Source organism: Cynocephalus volans, chromosome 15 (genome assembly GCF_027409185.1).
Source record: "Cynocephalus volans isolate mCynVol1 chromosome 15, mCynVol1.pri, whole genome shotgun sequence".
NCBI classification, from domain to species: Eukaryota; Metazoa; Chordata; class Mammalia; order Dermoptera; family Cynocephalidae; genus Cynocephalus; species Cynocephalus volans.
The window spans coordinates 83,120,350-83,147,181 of record NC_084474.1 but is presented as its reverse complement, the minus strand read 5'-3'; the positions used below and the strand labels follow the sequence as shown (position 1 = coordinate 83,147,181).

The window sequence follows — 26,832 nt, the reverse complement described above, 5'->3', positions numbered from 1 at the left end:
GAAATTTAGTGAAGCGTGCTCTATACCAGGCTAGAGTTTGCTCCTTGTTATTTCTTATTTAGAATTTTAAATATGTTTTCTTTGATTCTAATAACATTGGCTTTCTCTTAATTTTAACTCTCACTCTTTGCATATTTTTCTTCTTTTTGGAAATATACATTTGTAAAAGCCTACCTTATCATTAGGCTACTGTAGTGAACTTGGCCCATCAGATGTGTTCTCTTACACTGTTCTATACCTGATTTAAAATTCCCAACACAGTTAATTTGCCAGTTCCACATTCTTTATATTGGAGTCATTAGTAATACATTGGTTATTTCTAGATGCACAGTAACATTCAGGTCACCGAAGTAATTTAGTTATACTATTTCCATGATTCCAATTGGTTAAATCTAGCCCAGTATGTTTCCATAGTTGGGCAGCTATAGAAATAATTCCTTGCAGATATACCTGGCTTTTTGTATCAGATTGTATACCAATTAAGCATTCTAGTGCATTTGAAAAGTGATTTAATGCAGTTTTATAGTTCATAAAACGAAGACTGTCTTTAAAGTAAATCGTTACTTCCTTAATTACTCCCCTCTCCCATTCTGTTTTTCTTTTCAGTTCAGTGTACATTTGTGGCTTGCCTCCTTCCTATATACCAGCCAGTAGGTGCTGGGGATGCAAAGATAACTAAGATACAACCCCTACCTTTGGAGAGCTCTCAATACAGAAGGATAGATAGAAATGCAAACTCATAATTTTATTTACATAATTTACCTTCAAGGTGTACATCAGGAAGGTTATTAACTTTACCTAGCAATGAATAGTTTGGGGATCATGATGGAAGGTGGTGGTGTTTGGGATTTGGGAAGGTGAATTAGAATGTTTCAATCTAATATAATGAAAGACACTGTGGAAAGAAGTCACATGGACAAAGGCCTTAAGGCATGAAATGTCATTCTGTGTTCAGTGAAACGTTGTTCTTTAGATAGAGGGATTGTTTTCCTTAAATTACATCTATATGATAAGATATTATTTTATTTATTTATTTTTTTGATGGCTGGCCTGTCAAGGGAACTGAACTCTTGACCTTGGTGTTATAATGCTGTGCTCTAACCGACTGAGTAACCGGCCAGCTTTGTTTTGATTTTATTTAATAACAGTTCAATTGAGATATAAGCCCAGAATTGCTCCATAAAATTTGGCAGCAGTTAAGCTGATTAGCAGCATATAAAAAGCACTGAATGAGGGCCTATATAGCCTCTTATAGTTCTTACATTTTTCTACTGTTTCATAACAACATTGTTAATTTATAGCTCCTCCTTAATGACAGGTCTTTAGCCTGAGTAACTACTAGATCTTCTAGTTCACTAAATTCTGGTTCTTGGGAGAAGAGGGACTTTATTTTTGTGTCTCTTCCCAATTTTAGCAGAGTGCTTTGGAAATGATAGAAGTTCAGTATTCGTTAGTTAAACTTGATTTATCTCCAGGTAGATCAAAATAGAATAATTAGAGGTAGTAATTTGTAAATGAGAAATAGAATCTATATTCTCTGATTCTTTGTTACAGTGTCTTTCCACTGAATCATACATTTCTTCTATTTCTTGTGTCTTTTGTGTTACCTGTTTCTTCTCATCATTTAAAAATATTGGGACTCACTCTTAAGTCTGACTATTTTTCCATTTTATCTCTTGCATATTTTCAACTGCTTTTGCCCTATACTTTGAAATATCTTTATTCTGGTGATGTTTTTCCTATGTTTTCTAAAATGGATTAAAGTATAATCTTACAAGATTATATTTGTTCAGAGATCAAAATGCATAATAGCCTCCTTTAATTCATGCTGGAGGCTTATGTTACTCTGCCTTCTCATTCATTCAAGAAGTATTTATTATTGAAAACCTACTCAGTTTGCATACTGGGCCAGTGGTATGTACTGTATACATTTTGGTCCTTGCTTTGATGAAACTTATGAGATAGATTGTAAACATTTATTGAATGAATGTATGATTAAAGGAGAAAGACATGTAATCACAATTATAATTTTTATGTTGACTTGCTTTTTATTTTTTCCTTTCATAGCTAATCTTTGCCTTCTTTTGTATCATAATAACTTCAAATTTAGCACTTATTTTTAGTGACTCTTTTACTCTTCATTCTATAGGAAATTGGAATGAAATTATTAAAATATTTTATCTTCAAATAATAAAAGCAATAGATACATGCCTTGATTTCCCTTGCACAGCTTTTAAAACCTAGTTTGATGAGTAATCAATATGTCTACTCTCAGTAGTAGATTATTTCACAATCAAATGAATGTCCTTTTGTAAGCTGGCTAAGTGGTACATTTTTCTTGAAATAGTAAACCTGTTCTTTGCTATGAAAAAAACAAAGTGACAAGTCTTGGTTACATTATATAATACCATTTTTTGGAAAAAAAAAGCTTTATTTTATACAGTCCTTTTCCTTTGCTAGTATTTCAGCCTTTTGCATGACTTGCTATCAGTAAAGTAGTGCTTTACCTGTCTGCTATTTTCTGTTTGTCTTCATTTCTACAGCAGTCTTCAGCAGCTTTCAAAATTATAAATGTGACTTTCCTGTGACAGTCTAAAAATGTTTAATCAGTGTGGTGCTGGGTGTTTTTCCCACCCTTAGGGAATATTCTCCTTTATTTTTAAATTTATTGGTACTTATTAAACCTTTGCTACTTATTAACCACTTTCAAGGTCTATTTTAGTCTACTTGATAATGTTATGTTTGTATGTAAGTCTCAGTGTCACATTTTTATGTTAATAGCTAATCACTACACCAAAAATGCATAGTTAAGTATTTTCAAACTTCACAAATACCTTTGATATATAATAGATAGTTAAAATATTGTCCTTTGTCATGAATTCCCACTCCATGAATTCAAACTACAGTATGTGTCTACTATTGATGTTATGTCTGTAGTTCCTCAATTCCATATGAAAAAGTATAAAATAATCATTTTTGCATGTAAAAAGTATTTTTCTCTACTGCATCTGCTGTAAGTATAAAAGTTATGAGGTGTGCTTTTTTAAGTGTATGTGTATCTTTTTGGAAATATGGTCTGGTTAAATGTGAAAAAGTATTTCTGCTAAATGACAAACTCTGATTTTTAAAAAACCTAATCATTTAGCTACAGTATTAGTATTTGCCCCTAGTACAACCTTTGGACACAGAGTCTTTGTAATTTCTCAATTGGCTCTTCTGTAATTATTTTGTCATACTATTTTCATTCTAAAAAAAAAAAAAATACGTGATTTCTGAAAAGAAATTTGAAAATTAAGGGAACAGATATGTCAACACAAATTCTTAAGTTGGCTTTGCACCTGAATGTTACTTTATAATTGTTGCTGTGGTACTGTTTTGTGTACATTAAATTTAAAATTTGGTACTGTACTTGTTGATTAAAAAAAAGTATGTTACCTATATTTGACTAGTTGGCAGGTTTAATAAGTGGGATTGAATTATGACTTGCCCCAAGCACAAAATAAAGTTAGTTTTTGTGCATCTTTATTCCTAGCTTCATGTATGAATTAAGTTTCTTCTACATTTTCTAAGTAAAGGAATAAGTAGATTATTGTGTATTTGAGGGGAGATGAAGTAGATGCAGAAGAGTCTAGGTACCAGTTTTATATGATCGATAGACAAAGAGATTTATCAGAAACATTCCTAATTAATCTTACAAATTCGGACTGCCTCCCTTTCCCCCAGAAGAGAATATTATAGCCTGCAGAAATTTTGCCAGCATGATTCTCCTCTAAAACATGGTAATCATAATGTTTGTCATTTTAAGTACTTTATGCCTTATCTGTAATGTTGAATGTGGTCTAATTGGAAAGATTTATGAAAAACTTAGTTTCCTCGTGGAAAAAAAAAATCAAATATATTTAATAAAAAAGATTTGTTCTAAGAGAAACAAATGACCAAGTTATTAAAAGCAGGATTTCTGTTAACATCCAGTCTAGCAGAGAGAAATCCAGATTTAGTGATCCATTAACATATGTTTTGTGGCTGACACCACAGGTGGTGAAAATGCCTGTATGTTTGTGTTCCTGATTATGCCTTTTATAACTGTAACGTTCCCTTCATTTTTCTCTCACTCAGTCCCAAGTGTGCAGGAACTCAGTTTTTGCTTTAGTATTTCAACATGTCAGTAATAATATTGTAATGTTGCTTAAAGTGTATCTAGTTATCAGCAGCTCAGTAAATCTGGAGCAGGAAAGTAATTTAAAGTCCTCTGCACAGGAATCTTGACCTTTCATTCATCAGCAGAGAAGTGCAGTGATACTGCCTTGGGTTTGGTCTTAGATGTATATATCCTCTCCCTTCCTTAACCGTTATCATCATATAGTTGATACAGAATTTAAAGTGATCCCTAGAAAAGAGAATCTAAAAACCATTCTTTTATAGGTTACTTTTTTAAATATAAAAACTCAACCATTAAAAGTAAAATGAACTTTATAGGAAAATAAAGTTTCAGTTTTAAACTATAGATGAGCAAGATATTTTAATAGGCTTTTATTTCTATTGCATTAAAATCATAACTGATGCATTTGCAGTCATCAGTGATAGTGATGAATATAGTAGAAAAAGTAACTAAGACTATCACAATTAAAATTTCCAATTATAATTCTGTTTGGTTTAATATACCAAATCATAATTTGTTTTAACTTACACCAAATATAGTATTTGCTGTTCCCTTGCTTCTCTGTGATATTTATAAACTTGAGACTAGCTGTTCAAATATAGAACTATGGAGAAATAAATCATCGGTCTTTTCTAAGAAATGCAAAATTAACAACAAATAGAGTATAACTCATCTTTGAAAATTTGGATTTTTATGTATTTTTTAAAAATTCATTTCACTGTAAATTTTCTTGTGCTTTCCTGCTATTTAGATGCCCAGCCTACAGAGTCTGAGAAGGAAATTTATAATCAGGTGAATGTAGTATTAAAAGATGCAGAAGGCATCTTGGAGGACTTGCAATCATACAGAGGAGCGGGCCATGAAATACGAGAGGTAAAGCACGTTCATGCGTTTTCCAGTAAACTAAAATTTACTATATCCTGCCTCTTTTTAATCTGTTTTGCTTTCTAGACTTTAGAATGATCTATTTCATATTAAGCATTATATTTGAAGGAAGATTTTTTGGTGTTATTTCAAAAGTGGTTGCAGTGATATGAGGTTAAAAGGAAAACTGTTCCATAAATGTGTAATTTAGGTATATTAAAGAAAATTTTATTTATTTTTTGGTTGCTCTCACACCTGAAATTGATAATACCTATGGGGAGCTCTATTTATACCTTTCTCTTTTTTTGGAGAGAATATAATTTCTGCGGCTTTGTTCTGCCAGTCTGTTTTTTCCACACCTCCTAGGCTTCCTAGGAGAAAGTTGAAATCATCCTTGCAGTCTAGACCACAGACCCCAACACACCCACTTCCCCACTCTGTGACCTTACACCTCAAAGAAAATATTTGGTGTGGTCTCCCTGAACTTCCCTCACCTAAACCTCTGAGCTTCCATCCATCTCTTTTTCCATTTCTATTTTTAAGAAGAATCTGCGTTCCTACTTCTTTCCAAGACTGACTTCTCTATTTTTGTTCTCCATCCAGTTCTGGAACTTTACTCTTTTAATTATTCCTTCTCTTCATTACATCTTCCGTCTTTTTTCTTTAACTTCTTCCCCTCAGCATATACATACTCAGGTTTCCTATGCTACCCAAGGAATCTCCACAGCTTCTGGACCTTAATCTAATCTCTGTTTTCTCATTACCATGTTTCTTGAAGGTAGTCTTCATTTCTTTGAAATTGTCCTATATATAAACTTTTCTTTCATTGTACTCTCTTTTAGAAGATTACTATTGAATCTTAATATGCATCCAAGTAAATTTATGTACAGACTTTGTAGGAAACACTGTTTTTAAGGTAGGAAGCCTTCCCACAAACATAAGCAGAATAACCCTTCCACTGGGAAGTATTACAATGAAAAAATCCTAAGACTAAGGAAGGAAAGAAAGAGAAAGAGAGAACTATAATAATGCCTTGAACTTTCAGAAGGAGAGAGCAAACCTAAGGATACTAGAGATGGGGAGGAAGGGAAGGAGTTTGGGGAATGATAGGTCGGGCAATGGGCATAAAGAAAAATCGCTGTTTCTAATAATGAATATGCAAATAATAAATAATAAAAATTTTAAAAAATAGTTAATGAGTGTTTCTTCATTTTTCCCCACCCTCTGCTTCTAGTAATGTTCTCTATTAAGAAATGGTGCAGAGGTCCTCAAGCAAGGACCAGTCTTTTGGGCTTATAGTTTGTATCCAGCTTGAGTTCTCTTCCAACATTTGGAGTACTAATGAAGGCAGAATAAAGTACAGACACCAGAAGGTGATGATTCTACAGATGTTTTGGTGATTGACAGGATGTTTAGTGGAAGGGAGAGTTAAATGATGCCATGGTTTTTCTCTAGATTAGCATATGGTGGTGTCATTAACCGAGGGAAATTATAGATAATGTGAATTTCATTTCTGACCTCTCCTGCACTGGACTGCTGTTCCCTGCATGTCTTGCACGTGCACCATTCCTTGCCTTTTTGTCTGGAATGCCCTTTCTTTCTTTTCCTGATGTTCTGTCCTTCCTTTAAATTCTGATAATCTTCTACTTCCTCTTACTCTTTTGCCCTAGGACTTCGTACATATTTCTTTTATGGTAAGCATCACTTTTTTTTTTTTTTTTTTTAAACCATTGATATCTTTCCACCACTGTACCTCTAGTTTGAGGAGAGTAAACCTGTTTTCTTACATATTTTGGTTTTACAGGTTGAGTATCCATCCCTTATCCTAAATGCTTGGGGCCAGAAGTGTTTCAGATTTTGGATTTTTTTCAGATTTTGGAATATTTGTAAAATACATACCTGTAGAGCATCCCTGTTGCTTTGTGTTGCTTTGCCCCCCACGGATTTGTCACCTCACTTCCCCTGAGTGACGGAGACACAAAGGATTACTCAAAGCCCATCTCCTCTGAGCAGTGAGAAGCCCCGAAGTGGTTAACTTCCCTAGGATTCTCCAGCAAGAGGGATCCCTTCCTTGGGAAATTAACACCGAATTGGGGTTCTCTTCCTGCATTTATTTTCCAGACCAGGAAGTTACAGGAAGAGAACATAGGTGAGGTTATAGTTTAACAATATAGGCTGGTAACTTTCAGTGAAACAAGCCAGATGACATTCTGGTAGACAATTAAGTGGTCTTATCAACACAAGCTTGATTTTAGCAAACATTCCTTCTTACAGAAATTCTCAGTATCTTTACATAACAATCAGTAACTAGTCTGTCTTTGAGCCAGCAACCTGCTGTGCCACAAATCTTTATCTCACACCAGAGACTTATAGCCTGAGGAAAATTTCCAGTCCTCTACAAGGTCAATGTTTGAAACTGCAAGACTCTGGAAAACCAGGCCCTGTGAAGTACATATGCTTTATAGTATATTCCACACGTCCCTAATTTGAAATCTGAAACACACCTTTGAGTGAGCATCGTGTTGGCACTCAGAAAGTCTCAGATCTTGTAGCATTTCAGATTTTGGATTTTTGGATTAGGGATGCTTAACCTGCATCAGCACCTAGTGCAGTGCTTAGCAAGCAGTTATAACAGTTGAAGAAATAAATAAAAAAGTTTTAGACTAATTTTGGCAATATTACTAGTTTTACCATAAGACTTCAGTAAAAGAAGACATGTAACCATTTCTATGAAATTCAAGTTCTTTAAACATTTAAACATATTTTGAAAAATCATACATTTCTGGAAGTAAAGCATTTAAATGATTAAGCTGGATCTTAATTAGCTAATTGATAAATTGTTATTTTCGTGTAAGTCACCAATTCATGAGTTCTACAATGTTTGATGGTGTCTCCATGTTGATTATTAGTGCTGCAAATTACCTTTTAATTGTTTGTGTTATATCATTAAACATCTTTAAAGTTTGTTTTATGATTGAATTCTTGCCATCTGGTTAAAATTGTTTCTCATAAATAATAAAGGAAAAGGCTTATTCACTATAGAGACAAAGACTACTCATTAACTCTTTGATTTTTTTTTTTAAGGTAGAAATTTTAGGATTTTTTAAAAAAATTGAAGTACTTCCCAATGGAAGGGATATTCTGTTTGTTTTTATGGGAAGGCTTCCTACATTGAAAATAATGTTTCCTCCAAGGTCTATATATAGAGTTAATAGAATGCGTATTAAGATTCAATTGTAATCTTCTAGGAGAGAGGGCAATGATAGAAAAGTTTACATATAGGACATTTAAAGAGGGCTTGTGAAATGAAGAGCTGTGAATGCTGTGACCAAAGATTGAAGTTCTCCATAGGATGCTGTCCTCACACAGTAGCGCTCTTTTCGTGAAGAGATAGGCGATGTAGCCACATATACGAGGGTACTTCCAAAAGGCCATGGACAGATTTGTATCATCTTTTGAATCTATTTTTCCACGAACTTTTTGAAGTACCATCATAGTTCACTCATTTCCATGATAGTTAAACAAAACTGAAGAACACCAAATATAAGGGAAGAAAAAGCAGTGTAAGAGATTCACCTTCCAGGCTTTGAGATTTGGTATAAAGGAACCATCAGCAGGTGCTGCAGCTCTGGCCTGGCACGCTTGCCTTCTGAGCCTGCGGGCCACGCACTCACTCCCCACATGCATTGAGGGCGGTCATTGGCTGTCTCAGCACCATGGAGGTGAAGAGCAAGAAGCAGCAGACCGCAGTGCTTTAGATACAGACACGCTAGGAAAGAAGAAGGTTTTAACCAATGTAGTGCATCCTGACAACCACAGAAAAAAGCTACATATAGTCATGACTTCAGACCTGTTTTCTATTATACACGTGGATATTCTCCCAGAAACTCATCATAGGGTTTGTCTTTACAAATATGGCACTAAGAAACCCCTAGAATTCTACATTCAGGGTGGCTCCAGTGTCAGGGTAGCACCACACGGCTTACAGAAGGTCTAGGGATCTTTATATCCCTAGATTGGTTGGTTTATGTAGAAACAGGTAATCTCAATCAATACAAGTGGTATTTTAAAATGATTGTCTTTCAGGAGCTCAGTTTGTCAGTGTATGAAATAAGAACTATAAAATTAGTTGTACTCTTGCACAAGGTACTTATACTTTAGAAAATATATTGTAAACAACGGTAATTTAAGAGGAAATGTAAATGTGGAGACCTTCATAGCTGCCTTATTGATGGTTCCAACAATGTGGAAGTAATTCATAGAGTTATTGTGAAGATAAAATTAGATGATCCATGCAAAGAACACTGCAGAGTGCCTCACCCAAAGCTAACACAAAATGAGAGTTTTCTATAATTACTATGCCAATGATGTGGGATTATGTATATTTTAGTTTAAGTAACATTTTATTAAGCATTATTCTAAAACAATAAAATTTGATTTAAGAGAGAATCTATTAAATAACCAAAGTTTATTCTCTAAAATAAACTACTAGAGAGGGAAATAAATACTTTCCTCTAATGTTGTGATATGTCCATAACAGTTTTTAATGTTTTTGAAAATGAATTATAATACCTGCTCCATGCTAACCTCAACATTGACATTTACTAAGTGTCCTTTTGCGTGTTGGGCTGTAAGACCAAAAATCTTATGTCACAGCAGTGAAATTGCCTTGGTTATGAATTTCACCTTTCAAATAATGTGTTTAGTTTGTTTGACAAGGTTAGAAAAAGCAAACCAGGTTGTTGAAAAATGCATTAATAAGTTCATAAAGGACTAAGAAAACCATCTATAGGCAAGAGGAAGACAAAAGCAAGAAAGTTATTTTGGGGGGAATAACCCTCTTTACTCAGAAGAAATTTGCTTAGTGGTTTGCAAGACTGAGCATAGAAAAAGACATATTTATGTTTATATTAAGCATTTCCAGATCATGTTTTATTTTCTCCCCTTTCAGATTTGAAACTAACTTTTCATCTTCTTATTCTGAAAAGCCTGAGAAAACTTGGAATCCGGGATAGGATGTTAGTTATAGGGAATGAGTATCTGTGACCATTTCTAAATCACATTTTTCAGGTTGAATTTAGGTTCTTAAGTATGTGCTAGGTTTCTTAGAGATGGTTTGGCCTGGCATTTGAATTATACGGTTTCTTAGCCTGTTCTCAGAGTTGGCATCATTATTTATTGCCTTACTTTTTTGGTGTCCTTTTATTTCACCAATATAATTCTTTGACAAGGAAATACTAAGACAGCAGCCTGTCTGCAATATGGGAAACAACATAAAATATTTTTCATTTTGTGGATTTAAAAGGCACCAAGGCATAATATATTTAACAAATGCATGTTGTGCCACTTTTATTCCATTATATCCATATTTATTGTAAGGGTAAGTAAGAATGTATTATAATGAGTTAAAGGATCCATGGAGTTGAGAAGGCCTACTCTCACCACCCTGGGTCCATTATTCTATATTTTATAGGTTAAACTAAGGTTTCCTATGTTTGTTAAAATTTATATTTTAATGTAATAATGATAATGTTGTGATTAAAAAAAAAATGTAACTGCTTTTATTCTTTGGACTTTGAAGGCAATTCAGCATCCAGCAGATGAGAAGTTGCAAGAAAAGGCATGGGGTGCAGTTGTCCCACTAGTAGGCAAATTAAAGAAATTTTACGAATTTTCTCAGAGGTTAGGTAAGTTAAAAATTTTGAAATTATGAATTTCCCTTGTGAAAAAGATATTTATTAATAACAGAAGTTATTTAGAGCATCTTAACATTCAGGGTGCTGAATTTGGCTGAATGTCAGTTATATAGGTAAAGCAAGCTTGTTTAGACTATAAGATTACCATGTAATCTTCTTATCTTGCCCATCAACACAGGTCTTTTATTTATTTAGATTGTTGTCTTCGACAAATAAATTCCACAAGGAGATCTCTTTAATTTCTTTGTATGCTAAAGGATCCTAGTATGAGAAACTTGGTAGAAGTTTCTCTCCAGCTTTACAGTAAGTCTTTTCTGATATGTGGGGAACTAATCTTCAAGCCCTTGGGTTATTTAAATTTTTGCATTCTTAAACTCATTGCTGATTTATGCTCAGTTCATGTATCTAAAACAATGAGCAAGCAAAATTGGAATTCCCTTTGTTGGAGAAGGAGGAGACAGAGCAGGTAATGAACAAACAGATGGGCAGATTGGCCCGCAGACCAGTTTGCTAACCTGCTGGGCTAGAATTAAGACATTTCCCCACTCATTCCTCAATACACCTATCGTGAACTACAGTAACTGCACAGGCCTCTCCAGTATCACCACATCCACTGCAGCTACGTTATTACTTTTGACCTATATTCACGCTCTCACTCCATTCAAGTGTTCACTGGCACCTGTTCACCCTTGGGTACTGTGCAAGATCCTTCCTTGGGATGCTGAAGGAAAACCAGACGTGGCTCTTTCTCAGTTTCTCATACTGTCTTCTCAGTGTCCACACACTATATATTTCATAGAATTAGAAGAGATACCCACAAGTGCAGTTAAATATCAGGTGTTTTATGAGATGCTTGTGTTAGATTCTTAGGGCTGCTGCTGTAACAAGTTACCACAAACTGGGTGGCTTACAACAACAGAAACTTATTCTCTCACAATCCTGGAGACCAGAAGTCTGAAATCAAGGTATCAACAGGGTTGGTTCCTTCTTGAGGCTTTGAGGGAGAATCTGTTCCATGACTCTTCCAGCTTCTGGTGGCTGCCAGCAATTCTTGAGTTCCTTGGCTTGTAGACACATTGCTTATGTAATGAGAATTATTATGGTCCTAAGACACTTGGGAAGCTTACTAAACCAAATATTTTGTTCTCTTCTGTAGCTAAGAGAAAGCAGTTTGTGTTTATAAGTAAACAGCATATTCAAAATATGAGACGTTGGTAGTTCATTCATAGCCATGTCCAGATTTGACTCTGTGGACACAGTGTCACTGAAGAAGTTACTCAGCTGTAGGTAACAATTACCGTTTCGTAAAACCAAATTCCACACCACTGAATGATGAAAGTGATATAAAATTTGCCCTTTGATCCTGGTGTTTAATTCAAATTCACATTCTGCATTATTTTAAATCTGGGTTTACAGAATTATAAAATTGAATTAATCTTTTAAAGATTTTTATTCAATTAAACAATATTCAGTTTGGTTTTATGCAGTTTGTTAGCAATGACAAAATTTAAACTTCCTTAATTCTTTTGATTATATTTAATCATCTTTTTTAAAGGGACGTTACTTTTCTGGGAATTGAAATAACATTTATGAATCGTTCACTTTTTAAGAAGCACATATCACAGGGATACAAATAATTTAACATTTTTGTCTTTCTTTTTCTTTTAGAAGCAGCATTAAGAGGTCTTCTGGGAGCCTTGACAAGTACCCCATATTCTCCCACCCAGCATCTAGAGCGAGAGCAGGCTCTTGCTAAACAGTTTGCAGAAATTCTTCATTTTACACTCCGGTTTGATGAACTCAAGGTAGAATTTTCTGTTGGCCCTGACTGTTATGAATATCATGAGTCTTTCAGTGAGCACTGGGAGGAAAAGCCTGGAAATCTTGTTAAAATGTACTTAAGTGATATTTTCTGGACCTTAATAAAGATGGAAAACTGGATTTAAAAATTATGGCGGGCCTTTTGATATGTTAAGTCAAATGACAAATCACCCAGTATTCAGTCTTCATCTAACTTTATTCTAAAAAGTCATCTCTGAAACAGTATTGAGCTTCTTTTCTAATATTTGTTTTTCTTTTCTGCTCATCTCCAGTTTTTTCCAGTATTCTTTTATATAAAAATGTTGTTGAAATTTTTCCTCCTTCCCTCACTCCTTTTCCCTTCCTCCCTCCCTTTCCCTCACTCCTTTTCCCTTCTCTTCACCTCCTCTCCCCTCTTCTTCCTCCTTCCTTCCTTTTCTTTTGCTCTGGCTCCTTGTAGTATTTATAACTATAAATACCCTGTTGTTAGGTGGAGCAGGTATAATGGAATAAGGTAGATTTCACATCTGGAGACTGAGAGTTCCAGTCTAGGCTCTGTCACAGTAACCAATTATGAGGCCTCAAGCATGTCCTTTGACTTTACCTTGTCTAGAAAAATGAGAGAGCAAGATTTGTAACTTCAACATTTTATGACTCTATCACAGACAACTGTTAATTCTCATTAAATTCTGTAAAATTTTTGTTTGGGGATTGCCTTGTGGATTATTTTTTTATATGCACATACACACACTTTTATTGTAATAATTCAGAGCAAGTGCCTATATGTTCTCTTTTGGTTTTGCTTATTTGGTAATACTGTTTTTTTGGTAAACAAGCTTTTAGTATATTACTTGAATTTATTGAAGAGAAGAAGGAAAATATACTGCCTATGACTGAAAAACAGTCCGTGTAGTTTTATATGTTCAATAAGGACTGAATACAGTGTTATAAGCCAGACTGGGTGATACCAATTTTAGTTCTTAAAGTGATATTACAAATTAGGGAATGTTTACATAGCTAGTTAATACTGGTTTTAGTAGTTTTTTTTTTTTTACTTAATTTTTATATTAGCGTTATAGTACATAATACATTTTCTTTTGTAATTGTCTACTTTAGATGACAAATCCTGCCATACAGAATGATTTCAGCTATTACAGAAGAACGTTGAGTAGAATGAGGATTAATAATGTACCAGTAAGTCAGTCCTTTGAACTGGGGGGTGGTAAGAATAACTCGGCTCTCAGTCTGTTCATTTTATTCTTTTATTCGTTCAGATGATTTCTAAGCAAGTAATAAAGTTAGTAATTATGGGCAGCCACAGCTGTGGGACACCTGTAGGGTGCTTACCTCTTTCTCCTCTCAGTCTCTTAAATTCCTTCAACTACTTCAGTGAAATTGCTTGTCTGTGTAACATCGGTACTTACAAAATTTCTTTACGTATTCTCATTTTAACTGTACAAAAATTTTATGAATTAAACTTGGAACAGAAGAGCCCTGGACAGAAATTGGCCTGGGATAGGAGAAGTGATTAGTGTTGGCAGGAGGCGAGAGTGAGGTCCTGGACTGTTCTCCTGTCTGTGCCCGATGCAGCTGTTTGGGAAGAAGGCTTCTGTGCCTGTTGCTTGGCTAGCATAGCATCTCTTCTGGTTTCTTTAGGCCTGTGAATCTCTTGCCATCCTCCTCTTATGCTGTTTGTTACACTTTTCTAACTCAAAGGAGTTTTACTATAAGTAAAACCTTAGATATGTTTTACCATAAGTAAAACTTTAGATTTGAAGAAAATATTGTCTTGTTCTTTATGTATTTTGAGGGCCTACATTGTACTAATTTGTGTGAAAAACAGAGAAATTTCAAAGATCAACCCTAACCTTAAGTTAGATAGTTTGATAGAGAAATACTATAACTACATATATAGGGACTGGTAAGTGGCATAAGAAATTTTTTTAAAAATATCAAAATCTTTTCTTCCCATTGAACAAATATTTTATGAAATGATTGCTCTAAGAGAGGCACTGGGTTGGAATAAAAGATTTCTCTTCCATGAAGCATCTGTTTTTTGTACCAGTTTGGTTTTGCATAGACCAGTCTCTGGTATGGAATTCACCCTAACTTTTGTCTTTTTCATACTCATCATGTAAAATGAAATAAAAGCAAGACACCCAGTCCTCTACTATAACCATCCTTGCCATCACTCAGTGCCAAAGGCATTAAAGTCATCTATGTACTACCTTTCAGCCTCAGTAATTATAGGTAAAGCCAGTAGTTTTCAGGTGAAATATCTCCCAGATCTCTTCCCCGTTCCCTGTTTTTTATCTACTACTATCCCAATTGAGAACCTAATTCCCACTCCTTTTTTGACTGTTACTCGATAGCAGCATAATTCATTTTCTGACCAACTGTTTTCCTTTTTGGTACAGTCGGCTCACTATCATCTGGTTAATCTTCTGTAGAAAATTGACTTAATTGTCATTCATTTCTTCTAACTCTCGAGATGACTCCCCATGCCATATGGAAGAAAAATATGAACTCAGGTTAGCATTTGCAGCACTTCACAGTCTGACCCCGACCTTACCTCTCACTAGTTGCTGCCCCTTATCACACTGCACATGCTGAATTACACTCTACGGAGGCATTTGAAAACATGCTCTTCCTTCCCCTCTGCCAGCTTGGATACCTTGTTCACCTGCCCAACATCACCTGCAGAGGTCTAACTCTGCTATGATTCCCTTTTAATTTCTTCTAGTCAAACTGAATCTTTCTCTCGCCCCCCTTTTTTCTGTCATTGCCTGTTAGCATTTTACTGTGATATGTTGTATGGATCCTTGTGTGTTCATAATGGAGAACAGGGTACAGTTTTTTTTTTTTTTTTATAGTCATCTTTCTGTCCTCTAGAATTTAGAACAATCTCTTGTACCTATTGGCAGTCCATCATGCTTTTATTTAATTCCTTAATATCATTTAAAATAGTTTTGAAGAGGTCAGTCTTTTTTAAAAGCTGCACAATATCATTTGTAATCTTTTTATTTTTAAATAATATTTAAGTATTTGCACATGAGGGTCTAAAATGTAATTCGTTAAGGGTATTAGATTAATTTAACAAGCATTAATGAGGTAGGCACCTGCCTTGGTCATTTTATAAATGTGATCATATTTAATAATTTATTAATTAATAATAAAGTGCTCTTATTTTCCACATAGGCAGAAGGAGAAAATGAAGTAAATAATGAATTGGCAAATCGAATGTCTTTGTTTTATGCCGAGGCAACCCCAATGCTGAAAACCTTAAGTGATGCCACAACAAAATTTGTATCAGAGGTAAGTGTTACCTGGGAAGTTATTACTTGCGTTTTTACTTTCCCACTATGTCCCATGACTTTAAAAACTGTCTCTATGCTGACAGACCTGGAAGGTGCACACCTCCCTGCCCATTTGCAGTCTGTCTGTGGAGGTCGACACCTTGGTGATAGCATGGCCAATCTGAACTCTTGGTTGTCTTTCCTTTCTAATTAATAGTACCACTGTGCTAACAAAAAACTTAGAGGTTATCATCCTAAATTCCTTTCTTTACCTCACTCCCTACAGTTCCTCCGTCAGTCTTATTGACTCTCCCTGCAAAATATATTGGGAACCTGAAAACTTAACCCATTCTCTTGCTCCCTATCAGATCAGAGTACCACCCTCTCATCTGGATTACTGTGTTCGTGCTCTGACCTTATTTCCTCCACTCTTTCCCCACTGTAGTCCTTTCTCCATAGAGTAGCCAAGTAGTCTTCTTAAAACATAAACCACATTCCCTCCCTCCTCTGCTTAAAGTGTTTCTAATGACTTCCTAGTACAAAAAGGAATTTGTATTCCTTTTTTCCTCAGGACAAAACCCAAATACAGCATGGCCTGCAGGCTGTCCCCCTGATGCCTGTCTGCATGTTCCCCGTTGTTCTCACTCTGCTAGTATGTAAGCACCTCTTGGGAAAGCAAGGTTGTGGCTATCTTGCTCATAGCTGTATCCCCTGACCTTACAACAGTGCTTAAAATCTGTGCATTATTTAAAAAATTAGGAGGAGAAGTCTTATTTTAAAGCTGCTAATTTTTTATGTTATGCTCAATTTCAAGTTATCGGTTAATAATAACTGTCACTGTTACCTTTTTTTGTTCTCCGTACACTTTCACAGAATAAAAATTTACCAATAGAAAATACCACAGATTGTTTAAGCACCATGGCTAGCGTATGCAGAGTCATGCTTGAAACACCGTGAGTATTTGCCCATCTTTTGCACTTTAACAATACTGTTGAGACGATTGGTATTTCAAAACATGTCCAAATATGAACGTGTCTCATTTGGAAGGTGGAAATAAGTATATCCGAAGTATTGAATATTAATATATGAACAAAATTAAAATAATTTGGCAGCTTAATGTAACTTCTGATTATGTATAGAGTTGGTCTTCAGCTACCTCAGACTGGTCAGACTAAGAGTCTTCAGAACAGGAATTTTGTGCTGTTTTTTATGGGAGGAAGGGAAAGCTCTTTAAAGGTTATGATTGTCATAAACATTCTCCCTTTTTAAAGAACCTAGCTTTTTTTGGTTTTGTTTTGGGGTTTTTTTTGGCAGCTGACCAGTTCAGGGATTGAACCCTGGATCTTGGTGTTAGCACCCGACTCTAACCAATAGAGCTAACTGGTCACACCCTAAAGAACGTTGCCTTCTTGCCAGAGGGCTAGAGTTATTCTTTTATTTATCTTTTCTCTCTCAATATTAGTTCTCAGTTTTTATTTTTTTATTTTTTATTTTTTTTAAAAGATGACCAGTAAGGGGATCTTAACCCTTGACTTGCTGTTGTCAGCACCACGCTCACCCAGTGAGCTAACCGGCCATCCCTATGTAGGGATCCGAACCCGCGGCCTTGGTGTTATCAGTACCACACTCTCCCGAGTGAGCCACAGGCCGGCCCTCAGTTTTTATTTATTTTTTAACATGAACCTGGATTCCCTTGTGAGTTTCTCCTCTCTTTAAAACATTTATGATGTATACCACAATGTGTTCTGGCTGAATTTTCTACAGCAAGCAGAAGGAATCCCTCTTGGATTCTTGAATAATATATAGCTTTTACTAGACAACTTTTGGTTTTGTGGAACTTTTTATTTTCCAAAGCACTATTATATATACCTCATTTTATTGGAAAACCTTGTGAAATAGGAGAGCAACTATCATCATCATCCTCACTTAAGGGAGTGAGGTCCTGGGAAACGAAGGGACTGACGCACAGTGGCTGATCCCACCCCTGTACCTGGATGTCTCCATTTGGTTCTGGACCCTTTCTGCTGTGCCACACTGCCTTCCATGTAGAAAAAAGTTCTGTTTCCTTTGAGAGAACAGTACCATTGTATTTTAATAAAATTCAAATCCAGTAATGTGTTTAGATCAGGGTGGCCCATAAATAGCAATACTTGTTCTATTAAGCTAGTGACTTTTTTCATCATATTGGTGGTCATAGCCTTTATATAGCACCCAACTCCAAACTTTCATTTAGTGGCTACTTTTGATTTCCCTAACACTGTTGCTCTCGGTCAAGTAGAAGGGGTAATATATACTAAGGTGGTGCAAGTAGAGACGGGATTATATGGGTGATGATTGCTCCACTCACCTCTTTCTCACCCATCTGGGGGTCTCATTGCGGAGAATGGCGCGTAATGTTAGCCTCCCTTTTAGAAATTGAAGGGGTAGGTCATTATCACCTGAAAGTTGAATCAGCTCATTTTTTTTGTGATGTGCCTAGTCCATTTGTATCTTTTCTACCCTCCAGGGAATACAGAAGCAGATTTACAAATGAAGAGACAGTGTCATTCTGCTTGAGGGTAATGGTGGGTGTCATAATACTGTATGACCATGTACATCCAGTGGGAGCATTTGCCAAAACTTCCAAGATTGATGTAAGTTATATATTGTTTTATAAAATTCCAAATGTTTTCCTTATATGGAAACTGTAGGCTTTTATTTTATTTAAAGAGCTAGCAGGTTGGACTCTCATGGAACTCAGATTTATAGTTTGTGGTAATGGTGGATTTTCATCCCCTCTGCTCTCTTGCTGTATCTCTTGTAGCCTATATACAGGTGGACTATAGAGTGACTGAAGGGGAACTGTACACATTTCCCATATAATCCTCCTTTTAGGATTCTTCTACATATTTGGCAATATAAATAAATAATTAGATATAAGAAATTTTCTAATCGTGTCCTTTTATTCCTTTGGCCAAAGACCATTTCATGGGAGGAGGGGAAGTGGTGAATTAATGGGTGCAAAGCTACAGGTAGGTAGGAAGAAGAAGTTCTGATGTTCTAGGATTACTAGAGCTAATATTACTATTTTACTAAATAGCTAGAAAAGAGGATCTTGACTGTAATTACCACAAAGAAAATGTTCAGGGAATGGATATGCTATCTACCCTAAGTGAATCATTGTACAATATATGCATGTATTGAAACAACACACTGTATCCCACCAATATATAGTTAAATTTTAGAATTAAACAAAAGCAAACCAAAGACCATTTCAAAGAAAAGGTTTATTTCAAAATGTATGTTAAAGTTAGTAGTAATGTTGTTTGAGTAAAAAGAGTTGAAGACTTTACAAATTTTCTCTCCCTTACCCAACATAATTTATGTGACTATAGCCAGATGTCTACTTTCTTGTCTCTATAAAAGTTTATATTAGAAACAAAGTGGTTTTCTGGTTTCACTATTTTACAGTTTCTGTCCTCACCCTCTCACATCTAGTCCATCAACATTTTGACTAGTGTTGGTGAGAACTGTCTTCAGTGTCCCTTTCATAGCTAGTTCAGGCTCTTGGCATTTCAGATATTGATCACTGATTGCTAGCCAGTTTTCTTGCCTGCATGCACATCTGTAGTATGTAAAGAGAAATAAGCTAACATTTACTGCGTGGTTACCATGTGTCAGGAATTTCGTATTTGTTCTTACGTATGACTCTGAAAATATTTCTGACAGTCTGAAATACTCCTAACAGAGCGACGAAAACTTAGGAAATTAAGTATTAGAATTGCTAGTGAATGGTAGAGAGGGGGGTGGAACCTACATGTCTCTGGCTTCCAAAGCCTGTGTCCTTTGTACTATGCCAGGCTAATCTTCCTTAAATGCCATCCTCATTGAGTTCACTTTTTTAATAGCCTGTAGCAAATCCCTGCTGCCTGGCCTGTCAGTTCCAGATGAGTCATTGTGCTTTCAAGTCTCTGTGTAACTCCCGTTTCATCCTTGTAGAGTTCCTGTCTGTCCTCTGTGTGTGATATTTTAGTGTTTTTATCATGGGGTTCTTCTACCTGGAAAGTTTCTCTTTCCTTGCTAACATATCTATTCTGTCCCTTAAATTACTACTTAACACTTTTTCCAGGAAGCCTTCCCTTAGCAAAGCTTTTGTTTTTCATTAGTGTGGGTGGAACTCCATCTAGTTTGACTGATTTGGTTCTCAAGCTTTGTTTAACTGACAAACTGAAAATAATAGCACTTGGGTAATTTTTTTTTTATTCTAAGAATAATAAATTTGACATTGTGAGTTCCATACTTGTGGTCCTGATTTATTTAAAAAATGATTTATTTTGAAAATGAATATTAAATAAAAACAAATGTTTTACCTTTTCTGTTTTCTTTTTTCCTTAGATGAAAGGTTGTATCAAAGTTCTTAAGGACCAACCTCCTAATAGTGTAGAAGGTCTTCTAAATGCTCTCAGGTGTGTATATGTACATATACTTACATACAGGAAAAAATATGGAAGGAAAATGTTTGGTTTATATGTATATAAAGAAGATGCTTCAAAATGTGAGTACCACAAAGGATATGAAGACAAATGTTCAAGCTACAGATGTGAAGATCTCATTTTGCTTATTGGTAATCTTGCTTCCAGTTACTGGTTACAGTATTTTATTATGAGGAACATCTGTGTACAAATGAGAACAGCAGCTTCATTACCTGGTTGAAGATTTTGGCTTTTACTTTTTGCTCCTCATGAAGCAGAGATTACTTATTATTTGTTTTTTCAATAAAACAAAACAGGTTGAGCATCCCAAATCAGAAAATCCCAAATTTGACATGTTAACATGTTCCCATTGGAGCATTTTGGAATTTGGATTTTCGAATTTGGGATGCTCAATCTGTAAGTATAGTGCAAATATTCCATAATCCTACATGTGAAACACTTCTGGTCCCAAGCATTCGGATAAAGGATACTCAGCCTGCTAATTGTAGGTAAAATTCAGGAAACACAGGAAAATTTAAAGAAGAAATTACGTAATCTCACCATTTTGAGATAAACCACTATTAACATTTTGCATACAGCCTTCCAGTTTTTTCTTTTCACATGTAGACAAGTTTAGCTCTATAATTTGTTATCTTTTAACAAAATAATACTATACAAAGTGTTTTATAACTAGTTTTTCCCACTCACAATTACAGTTCTATATTATTTTTGTGTATCTCTCACAATGAAAATAAAGCAGTCAGTCATTATTTGATGCCTTTTCTCAGCTTAGTCTTACTTGATTTAGTTACTGAAGGTCCTAAGAACGCGGGAATATTTTTAAATGAAAATCTCAGCACTTTGTAGGATCTTGACTACAGAGATTTAATTGGTATCATAATTTTCCTGATAGGTGATTTCTCATCATTTGATTATTTTGGTTTTAAACACAAAAATTACATGAACACAGAAATATTTATATAGTGGTATTTATGTCATAAAGCAAAATGTAGGCTCTGTCATATCAGCCTAGTGGAACCATTATGATGATTTTATTAAGATTATAAAGTGTTGTGTAAGCAGTGACTGCCTGAATAAAGAAGATTCATTCTAAATGAACATCAGAAAGATTAGGGAACATAATTAAAAATCCTTATAGTATGAAGCTATTTCAACCATGAACCTAGTTTTTAGAACTCTTTACTCTTGAGGTTTTTATAGTACAAACTTCATTGGTTTGACTAATATCTATGGTATTGTGAGTTTTTCGTACTTGATTCCTTTCTGAACACCCGCTGTGTCTCAGCCTGGTTTTTCTCCTAAGCTCTTCTCTTTCTGATTGGTCAGTCTGAAGCCAGCAAGTGTCAGGAAATCTTCTGTTAAAACTTAGAGGTAATTGAGGTCCAGGAGGTGTTAGTATTGTTTCTTTGCCTGAAAGAAGCATAATTAAAAGATTAACTTAAAAACTCAGAATCTACTGTTTATTCTTTTTTTAAAGTTTAAAGGTAGTTTAGTCTCTTTTTCTTTAGAATTAGGGCAAAGGAGGGCAGTGGTAGTGAGTGAAAGATGGAGTTGAAGTCTCCCACACAGTGATCCATGTTTGAGGGAAAGGAAGGCAGAGCGCTGTAGAGGCAAGAGCCAGGTTTATCTCTGAGTATTTAATGGAAATTAGAAAATAAAATTTTCTTTTATTTCAACTCAACTCTTCAACTGTTTGTATTCAATAGTGTATTCTGTGTCCAGTTCTTATTTTTTTGCCTGGGAAATTTTGTAAGGTTAATCAGTATACTTGGATGCTATGTAGTATAGTGGTCATAGTTAGTAACATTTCATATTACTGTAAATTTGCAACAAAATTTTATGTGTAAGACTTTATTTAATCTTCACAACAGCTCTGTGAGGTAGGTGGGTGGGTTTGGGGGTGTTGGTAATGGCTCCATTGTACGTACCTCAGGAGTTACCTTAAGCTCTGAGAAATTAAAGATTATGCAGCTAGTAAATGTTGGAATCTATTTTCAAATTCAGGGTTTTATTCTTGAAATTCCATATACTTTATGCTATCCATTAAGTCTTAGGTTTATTATGTGATTGAACTTTAGTGTGCTTTGGAATCACCTGAATAGTTGTGAAAAATGCAGTCCCAGCTTACTACCTCCAGAGAGTCTCTTTCATTAGGTCTGAGTTGGGACTCAGGCACCTTTGTTTTAAACAAACACCCTGGCTGATGTAGGTAATGCCAATACTTTGAGAAACACTGCTTAAACTAAATCAGCCTCGCCTTTAATATGACTTGCTCAGAGCAAATGAGATATTGTTAAGAAAGCATTTTGTAACCCAAAAGTACTTTGCAAGTGTTGTTGTTTACACCTCTACAGAAATGGAACTTATCTTTTGTAGAATTAGTGACCAAAAGATTTAAAATGGAAGTATAATTGCATATATATGTTTGTTTCGAATGCTTTCCTGTAGTAATTATTTATATAGTTCCACAGACATATATATGCTAATAAGAGAAAGCAACAAGTGATGTCTGCGTTTTATAGGTGGAGAAATGAAACCAAACGCCTTTTAATTATTAGAGGGAAAGAGAACAAAAGAGAGCTAGAGCTAGGAGTTCAGGTTCAGTGCTGGATAATTGCCTTCTTTATTAAATTTCAGAGGAAAGATAAAAATAGTTTCTTTTCTTCAGTACAAAAGTCATATGCACTTGAAAAAGGACTTTGTTTCTGTGCACAAAGAGAAATAATACCATACATCTCCTTATGTTATTTTCATATACATTAGATATTATTGCCTTTTCTTGATAAAAGAGTGTGGTGATGCTATATGCTTCTGGATTGGCTGTGTTCAAGGAAGGACCTGAGAACTGCTGCAAGCTAAGATCACATTCCACAGAAGGATAGAGAACTCGTATCATGGGCAGAGAGGAAAATACAACTCTTGAACGTCACAGTACTTTGCTGAGTAGTAATACTTTTAATGACTACTGTGGGAATTGTATCGTGTACATTACTATGTAGTTATATAAAGGGCAGAGGGAGAAAACAGAAATGAAGTGTTGGATTTTGAGAACTTTATTTTCTGACATCAGTAGGATTATGTATAGCTGTATATAATAGGGGTCTTCTAAAAGTTCATGGAAAATTTCTATTATCTTTTAATTCTATTTTTCCACAAACTTTTAAAAGTACCCTTGTACTATACATAAATAAAACAAAGGTTAAGTCTTTGCTACATTACTTACCATTTATTGTAAATATTTCTTTATGGATTTTTCTTTCTAGCCTGGCAGCCTATCTTTTCTTCCTTTTGCACATATTTATTGAGCACCTATTATGTGCCAGGTACCCTGGTGTCTGTTTCAGAATAGTTAGGAAGTGACTTCCCAGTAACATTGTAGAGAGTATATCAGGTACTTAATAAGCATATGTTTGTCTCTTTACCTCTCTGAAGATTTACTTAACTACTATCTTCAATTCTGAAGTTGATTTTTTAAAAACCTAGCAGGAATTGAGTTTAAAGTTCTTTAATACAGAAAGATTGTCTGTGTGTGTACCTGCTTAGAATGATCTAGTCCTTAAAGGTTATATGTGAAATTATTATAAACCAAGTTTCTCAATCTGTCTGAATTAGCTCCAAAATATATCCCACATTCAGATGTTGAATACCTGTCTCCACTGCTAATAATCTGGTCCAAGATTTGGCCATCTCTGACATGGTCCTCAGTAGCAGCCCCTAATGGTTCCCCCTTCTTCTCCTTCTGCTCCCTACAGCTAGCTCTCCCTCGACAGCCGTAATGATCCTTTCAAAACATAAATGAAATCACATCAATCCCTTGCTTACTATCTTCCATTGAGGGCTGGCCCATTAACTCAGTTGGTTAGAGTGTGGTGCCGATAACACCAAAGTCCAGAGTCTGATCCCTGCACTGGCCAGCCACAAAAGTAGATAAATAAATAATCCTCCATTGGCTTTCATTGCATTTAGGAGAATCTCCAGACTCCTTACTGTGGCTGCCAGATGTCCATGTGAGCTGGTCTTCACCTGTCTCTATAGCCCTCTTGTACTTTCCTCCTGTGCTGCTCGGTGTTACCCCTTCTCTAATATTAGCGTATCATTACTTTTCTCCCTCTGCTGGGTTGTAAGTTCCTGGAATAGTGCCTGGCACATAGTGGGTGTGCTTACTGGATTTCTAAATTGTCTCAGAAAATAGTAATCACTGTTAGTGGTGATTTTTTGGATTATATTTTTGGACTTGCATGCTTATAGCAAAACACACTTGCCTAGAAATAAGGCAGTTAGAGAATTAAGACAGACATTTTGGGGATTTGATAGCAGTGGTGATTGAGCTGTCTTAAATGTGGAATAGAACGGATTGGCAAAATTTTCTGTAAAGGGTCAGAGAGCAAATAAATATTGTAGGTTTTGTGGGCCACATGGTTTCTGTCACAGCTACTCACCTTTGCCTTCTAGCAAGAAGGTAACTGTAGATAATATATAAATGAATCAGTGTGGTGTGTTTTGATAAAACATATATGTAAGTATTGAAGTTTGAATTTTATATAATTTCCACATTAATAAAATATTACTGTTCTTTTGGATTTTTCCCCCTACCATCTAAAAATGTAAAGAAAACCCAAACTGTGCTTAGTTCACAGGCCATGCAAAAATAGTGGTGTGTTGCATTTGGCCCATGGGTGTCATTTGTCAAACTCTGGGATAGAACAGTTATTTACCTCTGACTGAGAGTTTACTTGAGAGTTTAGCCAGTCACTTCAACAAGGTAGTTGTAACTAAGTTAAACAGCTCCTGGTTGTTCTGTCCGAAAGATGGTGGGGAGGATAGCTGTGCCGGCCCTGAGAGAAGGTTTGTCCGACCAATTGCTCATTTTGTCATAATTACAGAACCCCATGCAGATTTTTTTTTTAATTCTCTAAAATTGATCATTATTTTTTATTTAGGTACACAACAAAACATTTGAACGATGAGACTACCTCCAAGCAAATTAAATCCATGCTGCAATAACAGTTCTGGAACAAGCATCTGCTGTAGACAGAAGACAGTATTCTGCAATGACTGAGAATGCACAGTTTTTTAGTGATTGCAATTACTATCTCATTTATTCTTGCTTTTATTTCTTTCCTCTGTTCCTCTTCCCTCTTTTTTAATCATGTTCTTCTTCTTACAACTTCTTTTCTGTGCCAAAATCAGTAAAGTTATACTCTTGAAGGGATATTGTCCTTTCAAACAGGCCATCTAAGGCAGCTAATTATGCATTGCATTGGGGTCTCTACTGAGAAAAATTCTGTGACTTGAACTAAATATTTTTAAATGTGGATTTTTTTTGAAAACTAATATTTAATATTGCTTCTTCTGCATGGCAAAACTGCCTATTCTGCTATTTAAAAACCCTCAATGACTTTATTTTCTACTGCCGCTTTTTTCATGTGCAGCCAAAATGAAAATGTTTAAATTAACTGTGTTGTACAAATGGTACCCAACACAAACTTTTTTTAAATTAGTAAGACTTTTGTTTAAAGTTTTAAGTTTGCATTTTGACTTTTTTTTGTAAGGATGTATGTTGTGTGTTTAACCTTTATTAACTAACGTTAAAAACTGTGATGTGTGCGTAGAATATTACGTATGCATGTTCATGTTTAAAGAATGGCTGTTGATTATAAAATAAAAATCAGCTTTCATTTTTCTAAGTGTGGCTTGGTTTACTGATGTTCTGTTTTTAGGCTTTTTTTCCATGTATATTTTTATGGAATGCGTATATACATTACAAAAGTTTTCCTTCTTATAGGGGAGAACTGGGTCTTTTCAATAGTATTTTTCTTTGCCATTGTCTATGTACATAATTTTAGTTGCTTTTAAAATTTCCTAAGCGTAATAAGACCAGTGATCTTGTCGTTAAACTTGACTGTTACTCTCAATTTCCTCTTGTATGGATGTAGTAATAGAGAGGAAACCACACTCTTACTTGATTCTGTTCCCAGGAGTGGGAAGGTAGCAACATGAAGCAGACTGTGGAAGAAAGAGCAGCCCATAGTATTGAGAGGAGAGCATGAGAGGGACTTCCTGGGAGAAAACTGAAGGCCACAATCTCATGAGTGTTAGGTAACTAACATGTAAGATCATAAGACCTACATTGTGAAGTATCTTAATCTCTCATGATTGAGAGAAGCTGCTTAAAGGTTGTCAAGTCCAAACATGCCAGTGGTTTAATGAGAGGAGTGTCTGAAGTATAATACAATTAACATGGTTAACCATGGAAGAGCATCACAGAGGCTTCCATCAAAACCTGGGTCAGTAGCGCCAGATCGTGGAATCCAGCCCCTCATAGTGGGATCCCTGTTGACCTCTTTGGCCTCCTGCTCACGACTCTCCCACTTCACACCTTGTTCTCCAAGCAGGCTTGACTTCCTGTTGTTCGTAGATTGTTCCATGTGGTGTCACTTAATATAACTCTTGTCGGGCTGAACCTGACATCCCCTTCCTCTCTCATGTTCAACTAACAAACACCAATTTTCATTTTTCAAGCGTCAGTTTGTGTTACCTCTTTC

The 26,832-nt window shown here is 35.4% G+C and overlaps 1 protein-coding gene across 3 annotated transcripts in view; it reads left to right on the top strand.

The window, feature by feature from the left end:
* CYRIB (CYFIP related Rac1 interactor B) overlaps positions 1-25,932 on the top strand; it is a 146,852-nt gene extending 120,920 nt beyond the window's left edge. For all 3 annotated transcript variants that reach the window (XM_063079551.1, XM_063079552.1, XM_063079550.1), the window contains 9 exons: positions 4,911-5,032; positions 10,605-10,710; positions 12,388-12,524; positions 13,636-13,713; positions 15,718-15,834; positions 16,689-16,768; positions 18,322-18,448; positions 20,190-20,260; positions 25,228-25,932. In XM_063079551.1, coding sequence (XP_062935621.1) covers positions 4,911-5,032; positions 10,605-10,710; positions 12,388-12,524; positions 13,636-13,713; positions 15,718-15,834; positions 16,689-16,768; positions 18,322-18,448; positions 20,190-20,260; positions 25,228-25,291 — 902 coding nt within the window. In that variant the 3' untranslated portion in view covers positions 25,292-25,932. The remainder of the gene's footprint in view (positions 1-4,910; positions 5,033-10,604; positions 10,711-12,387; positions 12,525-13,635; positions 13,714-15,717; positions 15,835-16,688; positions 16,769-18,321; positions 18,449-20,189; positions 20,261-25,227) is intronic.
* The last annotated feature ends 900 nt before the right edge of the window (positions 25,933-26,832 follow it).